The 10,766-nt window shown below is 47.3% G+C and overlaps 1 protein-coding gene across 2 annotated transcripts; it reads left to right on the plus strand.

Annotated features, from left to right (window-relative positions):
- The first annotated feature begins 7,414 nt into the window (after positions 1-7,414).
- On the plus strand, positions 7,415-9,915 carry LOC146640192 (uncharacterized). Of its 2 annotated transcripts, none has more exons than XM_085358382.1 (2): positions 7,415-9,022; positions 9,479-9,915. In XM_085358382.1, the coding sequence occupies exons 1-2, from the start codon at positions 7,855-7,857 to the stop codon at positions 9,868-9,870; spliced, it is 1,560 nt and encodes a 519-aa protein (XP_085214508.1). In that variant the 5' UTR covers positions 7,415-7,854; the 3' UTR covers positions 9,871-9,915. The 2 variants fall into 2 exon arrangements, with proteins under 2 accessions (XP_085214508.1, XP_085214517.1); XM_085358391.1 differs by having other exon boundaries at positions 9,612-9,915.
- Positions 9,916-10,766: the final 851 nt, after the last annotated feature.

Raw genomic sequence — 10,766 nt, forward strand, 5'->3', positions numbered from 1 at the left:
ATCCCTATACAACCGTTGCAAGAGCTTGGTTCGCATTGCCGGCAATAAGTGGGACTCGTTCCCAGTGGGTGATGGGCTCCGCCAAGGCTGCCCTTTGTCTCCAGTTCTGTTCATAATTTTTATGGACAGAATTTCTAGGTGCAGCCAAGTGGCGGAGGGCTTTCGCTTTGGTGGCCTCAGAATCTCATCTCTGATTTTTGCAGATGATGTGGTTCTGTTGGCTTCATCGGGTGAGGGCCTCCAGCTCGCACTGGAACAGTTCGCAGCCGAGTGTGAAGCAGCGGGAATGAGGATCAGCACCTCCAAATCTGAGGCCATGGTTCTCAGCCGGAAAAGGGTGGAGTGCCCACTCCGGGTCGGGGATGAGTTCCTGCCCCAAGTGGAGGAGTTCAAGTATCTCGGGGTCTTGTTCGTGAGTGATGGGAGAAGGGAGCCGGAGATCGACAGACGGATTGGGGCTGCAGCTGCAGTAATGCAGACGCTGCACCGGTCCGTCGTGGTGAAGAGGGAGCTGAGTGTAAAAGCGAAGCTCTCAATTTACCGGTCAATCTACGTCCCTACCCTCACCTATGGCCACGAGCTGTGGGTAGTGACCGAAAGAACGAGATCGCGGATACAAGCGGCAGAAATGAGCTTCCTCCGAAGGGTGGCTGGCCTCTCCCTTAGAGATAGGGTGAGAAGTTCGGCCATCCGGGAGGGGCTCAGAGTAGAGCAGCTGCTGCTCCGCATCGAAAGGAGCCAGCTGAGGTGGTTCGGGCATCTGACAAGGATGCCCCCTGGGCGCCTCCTGGGTGAGGTGTTCCAGGCATGTCCCACCGGGAGGAGGCCCCGGGGCAGACCCACGACACGCTGGAGAGATTATATCTCTCGGCTGACCTGGGAACGCCTTGGTATTCCCCCGGATAAGCTGGAGGAGGTGGCCGGGGAGAGGGAGGTCTGGGCCTCTTTGCTTAGGCTGCTGCCCCCGCGACCCGGCCCCGGATAAAGCGGATGAAAATGGATGGATGGATGGATGGATATCAGATAACCAAATTAACACTGGGTTACATACCCATCCGTCGGTAAACTACCTGGGCTTGTTGCAGTGACCTGAAGTTACTAAACTTCACGAGTGTATGCAGTCAGTCCAAGAACCGTATAATTATAAATATGAGCGTGTTGAAAGTTGGGCAGCACGCTAACGTCTTTTGTCCACTCTGTGAGCTCGTGAGGGTCTGACCCTTTCACTCCTTTGATTTTTCCTCGTGTCTTTTCTTTGTCTTTTCGTCGAGTCTGTCTTTGTACGGACCGGTATTGTTCTCCTTCGTTTTGTACATAACCTTTTTGTGCGGCAAAGAAAAAACAAGAAGGTATTGGAACCGGAGAATGAACGTTTTGCGGTGCTGCAAATGCTTGTGTAACAGGTATTACAATTAAACAACATGAGATATGCATTAAATTATTGTCTCGACAACTTTGGACCAGTATCAGAAAGTTCTAGGTAAGACTATGGAGCCTTGAAAGGATCAGCAGAGAAGGAACCACACAATGATAGATAAGATGTGATTTGAATAGAAACTGTATTGAAAGTTGTAAAGTTTACAAACCCTGCCTGTCTAAAGCCGGCTTCCTACAGTGCACAAACGCACATTAAAGGGCCCAAAAATAAAATCAAAACAACATCCTCTTTAAGGAAATTCTCCAAAGAGTTTCAATTAAAGAGCTTCCGCTCCCGTTGCTCAGTCCACTTCTCTTTGGGAAGAGAAATTAGAGTTCCTTGTGTGTGTGTGTGTTTCTGTCCATTGGTTCTAACACTACCCGGGTAGATTTTTAAAGTGTTAGTCTTATCTGTATCAAGGAAGGTAGTAATAGTCCTGAGGTTCGCTGAAGATGGATCCCACGGCTGGCCACACCGCACTCGGGTCCGTCGACAGTCACTCTCTTGGGATTGGCTCGCCACTGAACCCACAGGGTTCAGATCTCAAATGATCCAGTCCTGGTCAAAAACCAATCTATGCACACAGTGCAGAGTGCATACATTACTATTTTATCTATTCTTCTTCCATCACTCATCTTTCAGTCAAGTATTGCTCAAGTATAACAAATTATTTTAGTTATACAATGTCTCAACCATCATAAAATAACTTGAGTTACATCACACAAGGTCTTAGTGCAATAGAAAATATACCTTATATTTACCTTTTTGGGAATAAATAAACTTATAAGATTCACTCTCCCATATTTATCCTTTTAACAGCTCGCTTTTAACTGTTCTTCTTTTTAAGATATTTCAACCTGAATTATTTCTCAGAAAAATATATCAACTTCTTTAAACATTAATACATCAACAGGGTAATGAGATCCCTCACATTTTATAATCACATTTTATGAACTTTTTGCATCTTCATCAAATGAATTAACTTCTAAGTCAACAAAACTGAAAGGGTGCATTTAAGCACTACATGACAATATTACTGCTTCTCCAACGTTTTGGAAAGCTAATAAACTCAGATGAATCACAGTAATGTTAGAACACAGAGATCGCTAAGCAGTGGCTTAATACTAGCGGTTAGCTGGGCACATTCTAATGTATACTTTAGCACTTAAAATTAAACATCTGCACATCAGTGATCTTACAGTACTTTAAACATGAATATCACAACTCCGACTGGTTTTGTTTTTTAAAGCAGAAAATATATTAACAGCAGTCAACTACATGTCTTTATGGTGCTAACATTCATGTAGCATCCCTTACCGGAGCTCGTGGTGAGATAGCTCGTCCAGCTGACGCAGCTTCCCACGGCCGTATTTCACAGATCTCAGATCCTAATAAGTAGTGTGAGCAGGAGATATTTTATTTTGTATTCTCACAATCAGTTATCATTGATTATTCCTTTACCATTGTTGAATCTGTTGACAGTATAATCTTTTAATTACATCTGTGTTACTTTGAGCAAATATTAATGCACACTGACTGTTTATATTAATCCGCACTGACTGTTTATATAAAGTTGTTGCACGTTAGAGCAGAGCAGTCACACCATACAGACCCACGAGTCCTGTTGGGCCCTGGCAGGCCTGCGTGTAATTTTGCACGTACGCCGGTCTCTGCTTACATGCACGCACTTATGTAACACACGCACGTTCACCTACACACTTAGTAATAATAGGAGGGTCATCTGAGGACAGTTTTTCTGATAAATACACTTTCACAAAATGCACAATGTAATACACACTTGTTTTTCTCTTAAGAGTAGCAGTTGATGTCTATATAAGGGAAAACTTTGGGATAGGCGGGGAATTGTTATCATTTGAGATCATTTCCAGTAAAGATCCAACTGTGATGTCATAAAGGCAATATAAGGAGACTGATGCTTCAGTTGACGAGAGGATTCGATTGCAAATTGTCTTTTCCCACTCTTGTGCACAGAGTGTAATAAAGATCACTATTTTTGACACCTACTTCGACTTGGGCTTGCTTTCTTCTCTTCCCTAACTCGAACGAACCTTAACAACCTGGTGCCGAAACCCTCTATTATGATAGAGAGAATCAAGGAGCTTGAAGAGGAATCTTTAGGACGTTTCCAGGGGAGAAAAATAAAGGCTGAAAAGAAACTTATGATGGAAAAACAAAGTAAGTATTGTAAGCTTATGATTATCTCCCAAGGTGTTTCCCACTGGATGCAAGAGGAAGTGAGCGACATCCAGCCAGCCTTAAAAAAGGAAGCTGAGGCTGAGGGAAAGCTATATCCCAGCCTGAAGGACTTCCTGAGTGGCCCACCCCCACCTTATATTTGTCCAGTGGTGGCCCTGGAGGGTGGTACTATGTGGGGGCCCGAAGGAAAAACAGGAAAAGTGACAGGTGGAATTGTCAACTTACAGGAGAATCCTCCACCATCGACATCTGCTCCAGCCACAGTGGAGGCAGACACAGGAGTAGTGCAGCCACAATCAGGGGTACCTGCACAGAAAGCAATGCAGTCTCAATCAGCGGCAGCTGCATCAGAGGTAAGTCAGCCTCACCCAGTTGCTGGGACATCACAAGGAATTACTACACGGGGGTTGATCTTGATTCCTCCCTCTCTTTTTAGCCCAGATAGAGCTACAGAAGAAGCTCAACCTGTGGCGTCTACAAGTACCGGACAGGTGACATTGCAACAGCCCAGCCAGGAAAATCCATCCCAGGAGGCCTGGACTTCAGAGGAAGACTCACCTTCAATGCAGTATCAGAAGGCGCCATCAAAGGCGACCCGAAAAACTAATCAGAGGTCAACGGTTGATGATTCTGAGAAGGAACAGTGGCAAGGCCACGTTTTCGGAAAAGAATCTGACAATCGGGAGGCCGTGATACAGCTGGAACGCCTCCTGAGAAAATTGGAGGAGGAAGGCGTAGCAACACCACGTAGCGTGGCACAAACACTTTATGCCTTGGAAAAGGACTTGGCGGCCTCAGTAGAAAGCAACACACGAAAATCTAGAGAAGTGTCAAACCTGCAAAGGGGAGGATTTGCCCCAAAGTTTCAGACTCCCACGGGAAGGACGACCCTTCGCTCTGGGAGGGTTCTGGAGGAACCAAGAGATAAAAGACTGTCCATCTTTGAGAAGAACCAGAGGAAGACTGTTGCATTGCCAACTGAAGAACGGCAGGGTGACACAGAGGAGGAATTATCCCTCACAATGCCTTTATTGAAGGGTGGAAGGGGTGAACCAGTCTACCACCCCTACAATATCAGAGATCTTGAGGCTCTGGTGAAGCAGCTGCCCCCAATCACGGAGGGAGGAGCCGCTTGGTTGAGGAGACTAGGAAGTCTTACAGAAGGAGAGGAATTGGCTCTGGGAGATTTCCGAGCTATCGGTGGGAGGACCTTCAGAGGAGGAGGCCTCGCAGATGTAGAAGAGATAGCAAGAACTGTATGCCAACCAAACGACGTCCCCTATGCAAGGGTGCGAAATGCTCTCTCTGACGCAGTGCGTGAGAAGTATCCGACTCATAACATGGGCACTACACCTAGGATTGTTTGGACCCCAGAACATTCCCCTAGAGAGTATATGGAGCATGCAAAAGAACAGTGGATTCTTCAAACTGGTGAACATCCTGGGCAGAATGGTGAACCAAGGGCGTGGTTCCGATCTGCAGTATTAGCAGGTCTCCCAGAACGAGTAAGAACAGATTTACAAAAGAATCCTGATTTTGCGGTGGCGGATTCAGCAAAATGGGAGAGGCACATTATACACCGACTTGAGCTGGAGAAAGACGAGGTGAACAAGAAAAAACAGGAGCTGGAGGAGGCGCAAGGGCAGTTAGTGAAATTGAAATTGGCAGAGGCGAGAGAAAAACAAAACGAAAAGAAAAAGGAAACTAAAGATGGACCTAAGAGGATGCTGGTGGCGCAGCCACGGGGCGATCCGGGGCCTGATTGGCCAGATTTGAATCCGGTTCTGTACCCTGATGACCGATGGCCCGCCAATGAATTCCCAAGGCAAGGAAGACCCGCGGGGAATTGGGGGGCTACTAGGTCGCTGAGGGGACGTGGTGGATCCCAAAGGGGAGGTGGACCAAGGGGCCGTGGTCTGGGGGGACCTATGCTGGACCCGAATGTATGCCTAAGGTGTGGAGGACGAGGACATTGGGCTCGTAATTGTCCTACACCACGACAGCAAGAAGCAGGTTATTCATCATCACCCCAGGCACAGGGAACTTTTCGAGGCAGAGTGGGCCAGACAAGGGGACATCAAGCTCCAAACCCAGGCATGGCGCCAGCGGCTCAGTATCCCCTGGGCTACTGGGGCGGAGAGGAGGAGCTGTACTGACGGGACCCACAGAGGCCAGACAACATGGGAGTGGCAGATCCTATGTTGTCAATGAGTGTGGAAGGAGATGAAATGACCTTCCTTGTGGACACTGGGGCTACCTATTCAACACTGAAACAAAAACCAAACAGTGCCACACTTTCCAACCATGTGGTCAGTGTTGTTGGGTTTTCTGGGGTACCAATGACGCTGCCAACAACCAATCCAGCCCTGACGGTGCTGGGAAAACAGACATTGAAGCACAGCTATGTGGTGTCTCCCCATGTGCCTGTGAACTTGATGGGCAGGGATCTGCTCATTAAACTGGGGGCCACCATCATGTGTTCAGCTGATGGACTAACAGTGACACTTCCAGGAGGAAAAGAGTTTCCGTGCCTGGGGACATTTTCAAAGAACCAGTACTTGCTGAAAGACTGTGAACAAACGACCGCTGACATCTATTGGGGTCGTGTGGTGGAAGAAGGCATACTAAGACAATATCAGTTGTGGAAACCTTGGATTATGGCCTTGGCAGTCTTCTCTCCCCCCAGGGATCCGTTCCATGTCACCCTCTATTATGATAGAAATGATGATGAAATTTACAGGGACCTGTTCCAGTCTGACCTTGAAGGCCAGACTTGGAATGTGTGTTCTCAAAACATCTATGTCGGTCCGGAGGGCGTCGCGGCAGCAGTAAAATTAACCGACGAACAACGGCCTTGGTTCAAAATGGGACCTGATTCAGTGCCCCATATAACATTGGCGGTCCATGAGAGTCATCAGGCGAAGGAGCTGGGGACGATGGTCAAAAGAGCCCTCGAGGAACCTGGCTGGCAAGCTACTCAGATTCCAGACGTTTGGTACTCGCCAAAACGCAAAATTTATCGTATCACTTGTCAATCAGAGGACACAGTGATGTTGGAGCATCAACAAATCTCAAGAATTCATGGGAGAGAAAGAACAGACCATGCGGATGCAGTTGCCGCACTTGCGACTCTTCCTGACACTTTGTGGTCAGCAGGGCCTACGGATGTGGGCCAGGCAACGTGTTCGCCCGTTTTGTTCCAGCTGAAGTCTGAAACGCCAATTTGGAAACCACAGTATAGGCAAAAGAGAGAAGCTGAGGAGGGAATTGCAGAAACTATTGAGGGGCTATTGAAAGTAGGGGTGCTTGAGCCCTCTCAATCCTACTGGAATACTCCTATTTTGCCAGTAGAGAAGCATGGGACAGGAAAGTACAGAATGGCACATGACTTAAGAGCCATCAATGCCATTTTACGTACTGACACGGTGGCAGTCCCAAACCCATACACAGCCTTGACGGCATTAACACCAGACCAGAAGTGGTTTACATGTATTGATTTAGCGAATGCATTTTTCTGTCTCCCATTGCATGAGTCTCTGAGGGACATTTTTTCATTCACATATGGGGGACAACAGTACAGATACACAAGGTTGCCACAAGGGTTTGCACTTTCCCCTGGCATTTTCAACCAAGTGTTGAAAGAAGCTTTATCGCCATGCCATCTCCCAGAGGGGTGTTCACTAGTGCAATATGTTGATGACTTGCTCATTGCAGCTTCGTCTGCTTCGGCATGCACGGCAGCTTCACTTACCATACTGAAGAGACTCGCTGAGTGCGGTTTCAAGGTCAGTAAAGGAAAGTTGCAGTTGGTCCGACCAGAAGTAACATTTCTGGGCCGTGTCATTGCTCACAAATCAGTGGGTCTGCTAAACACTCATCGTGATCAGATTTTGACACATCCAAGACCGCGTACGGTTAAGGAGTTGCTCTCATTCTTGGGGTTAACAGGATACAGCCGGCACTTCATTCCAAATTATGCAGGCAAAACAGCCCTGTTGAGGGATTTGGTAAAAACGGCAGGTGTCAGAAATCTTAAGGCTGAACTGCCATGGACATCGGCCACTGAGTCGGCATTTATTGCATTAAAACAGGACTTATCTAGATCGGCTGATCTTGCTATCCCTAATTACGAACAACCCTTCTATCTTGATGTTTCTGAAACACACGGGATAGCTAATGGGGTGTTGTTTCAGAAAAAAGGGGGAGGAAGAGATGTACTTATGTACGTCAGCATCAGGCTGAATTCATTAGAGACAAGGCACCCGAGATGCACTCAGCATGCCATTGGGGTGTCAAAAATTATACAAAAGACAGCACATATAGTGAGGGACCATCCGTTGAAGGTGCTGACCACCCACAGTGTGGTGGCATATGTTAATTCACAAGCCTTCACCATGACACCTCTTACACAACAGAGAGTGTGTAGAGTTTTAGACGCTCCTAACTTGACTTTCACACATGAAGGAATTAACATGGCAGATTTAATGGAGTCAGGAGGAGAACCTCATGACTGCGCAAAGAGAGCTGAAGTGGACGAGAAGATAAGAGAAGACTTGAAAGCAGAACCTCTGACAGGAGCTGAAGATTGGTTCACTGATGGATGCTGCTACAGGGATGATGAAGGATTAAAAGCAGGCTACGCGGTAGTTTGCAGAAAAGGGGCGGCATTTGAAGTGAAGGAGGCTGGAAGACTTGAAGGGCAGCAGTCAGCCCAAAGAGCAGAAGTAATTGCTCTAAGTCGAGCTTTGAGACTTGCAAAAGGAAAAAGAGTCAACATTTACACGGACTCAGCTTATGCTTTTGGAGCAGCTCATGTGGAGCTAGCCCAATGGAGAAGAGCAGGATTCAGGACAGCAGATAACGCACCAATCTGCCACAAAAAGGAAATGGAGGAACTTGAGCAGGCCTTGGGAGATCCAGAGGAGGTGAGCATCATAAAATGCAAAGGCCACTCCTCAGGGACCGGCCTGATGGCCAGAGGAAATCAGGAAGCCGATCGAGCTGCAAAAGAGGCAGCGGGTTATAAAGCATCACGACAGATGGTACAAATAACGGTGGAAGAAGAATCAGGAGTTAACATGCTAGAGGAGGCCAGGAAGGCCCAAGGGGAGGCTGCCCCAGAAGAGAAAGGGATCTGGAAGAGTCGAGGAGCCTGGGAAGAAGGAGGTCTCTGGCGAGGACCTGACGGTCGACCAGTGTTGACAGCCAACTTGGCAAAACAGAAGATTGCCGAAGCGCACGGCCTTGGACATGTAGGTGTCGCCCAGATGGGGAGACATCTGTGCCATTGGTGGCATCCCTTTTTGAAGGATATGATCAAGGAAAAGGCTAGGACCTGTCTGATCTGTGGGAAGCACAATCCGAAGCCAGTGATTAAACCAGAGGCAGGTAAGTTCCCCATTCCAGAAAGACCAGGTGAAGAGATTGTCATTGACTTCACCGACATGATTGATCCAGGCCCAGGAGGAGTTAGATATCTACTGGTAAGTGTAGATGCTTTGACGGGTTGGCCTGAGGCATGGCCTACCAAGAGGGAGGATGCAAAAAGTGTGATTAAGTGTTTAATCAATCATTACATCCCCCGGCATGGTTTCCCTAAGCGGATTAGGTCCGACAATGGGACTCATTTCAAAAACAAAGATTTGGCAGAGGTAGAACAGAAGCTGGGGTTACAACATAGATTTGGCACGGTATATCACCCCCAGTCGCAGGGAAAGGTAGAAAGAATGAATCTAAATCTGAAGAATAAAATTGCTAAGATTTCAGCTCACACGGGGCTAAATTGGGTAGCGGCCCTGCCAGTTGCATTGATGATAATAAGATGTTGTGTTAATCAATCCACAGGTTTCACACCATATGAGCTGTTGACAGGACGACAGTTTCCAGGTCCTTGGACAACAGTTCCGGCGGAAGAAAGTGTAAAAAGTAATAGAAAACATATTGAATGTTGGAAAGAATTAAAAGCTCTTGTGTCTAGTTTCACACAACAGGTTGGAGAAGGGGTGAAAGCGGAGGACAGGTCCATCCCCGATGCCAAGGCGGTGTGGCTGAAGGTCATTAAGCGAAAGTGGAGAGACCCGAGGTGGACCGGACCTTTCGAAGTAACTGCCCGAACCACCAGTGCTGTCCGTCTAAAGGGGAAAGGGGAGACCTGGTTCCATTGGTCTCAGTGTGCAGTCGCGGACGAGAGTTTGTTGGAGCTAGCTTCCACCCAATCGACGCAGGAGGGAACATAGAGCCAGAATAATACTCGTTCCACCTGTGCTACGGTCCTCCTCAGTAGTCTACCTGAGTGAGGCGAAGAAAGAAAGAGGAGCGTCACGCGCCAAGGAGGAATCCATTACAGGCTCTTAAATAGGCTAGGGCTCTAGTCTAAAGTATTTGATAGTTTGAAGGAATCGTAATAGTTTTGTATGTTACTCGCATATTTTTATACTCATAACCTTATACTCTTTTTGTAACTTTATCTTTTTAGTATAGAGTAAAAGGAAACGAGCCTGGGAATAGTCATCATGAAATTGTGGGAAAATTGGAAAATAACGGGGGTGTTGGGGTTAATAAGTGTTATAACGTGTTTCTTTGTTTTTTGGCAGACAGGTGAATTGCCCAGACACAGAGGTCTATCTGCTCCAGAGCCCGAACAGATCAAATCGTCGAAAAAAGTCAAGCGTGCGGTTGGTTCAGGTGGGGATGATGGGTGTCTCAAAGCCAGTGGCGGAGTCGAGTTTGGGTATGTTAATGGATCCACAACAGCGTTCACATTTGATTTGTGTGAGGTAATTAAATGCTCGGGTGACGGGAATAGCTGGAGAACATATAATGTGTGGGTTTGTTATCATCCAATGATGTGTTACCCTAAGTCGGTGTGGGGCCCATCATGGGATAGTGACATCCACACTTACGTAACGGATCAGTGGTGTTCTTGGCAGGATGTGGTCGCGTGGACAGGGGTAGGATGGCAGCCAACGGTGCCACCGGCCCTTGAAGGAATAGCTATTCAGAGAGATTATTCTGTTACAAATAACCCTATTACTCTTTCCCTAGGACCATGGAGTGAACTCCCTGAACCTGGGTTTGATGGAGGTGCGTTTTATTTAGTAGTAGGGGTAGATAAAGTAGGGACAGATCCATT

The sequence above is a fragment of the Diplotaxodon limnothrissa genome, linkage group LG1, assembly GCF_057381915.1.
Source record: "Diplotaxodon limnothrissa isolate DT_005_m linkage group LG1, D_limnothrissa_male_GT1.1, whole genome shotgun sequence".
Classification (NCBI taxonomy): domain Eukaryota; kingdom Metazoa; phylum Chordata; class Actinopteri; order Cichliformes; family Cichlidae; genus Diplotaxodon; species Diplotaxodon limnothrissa.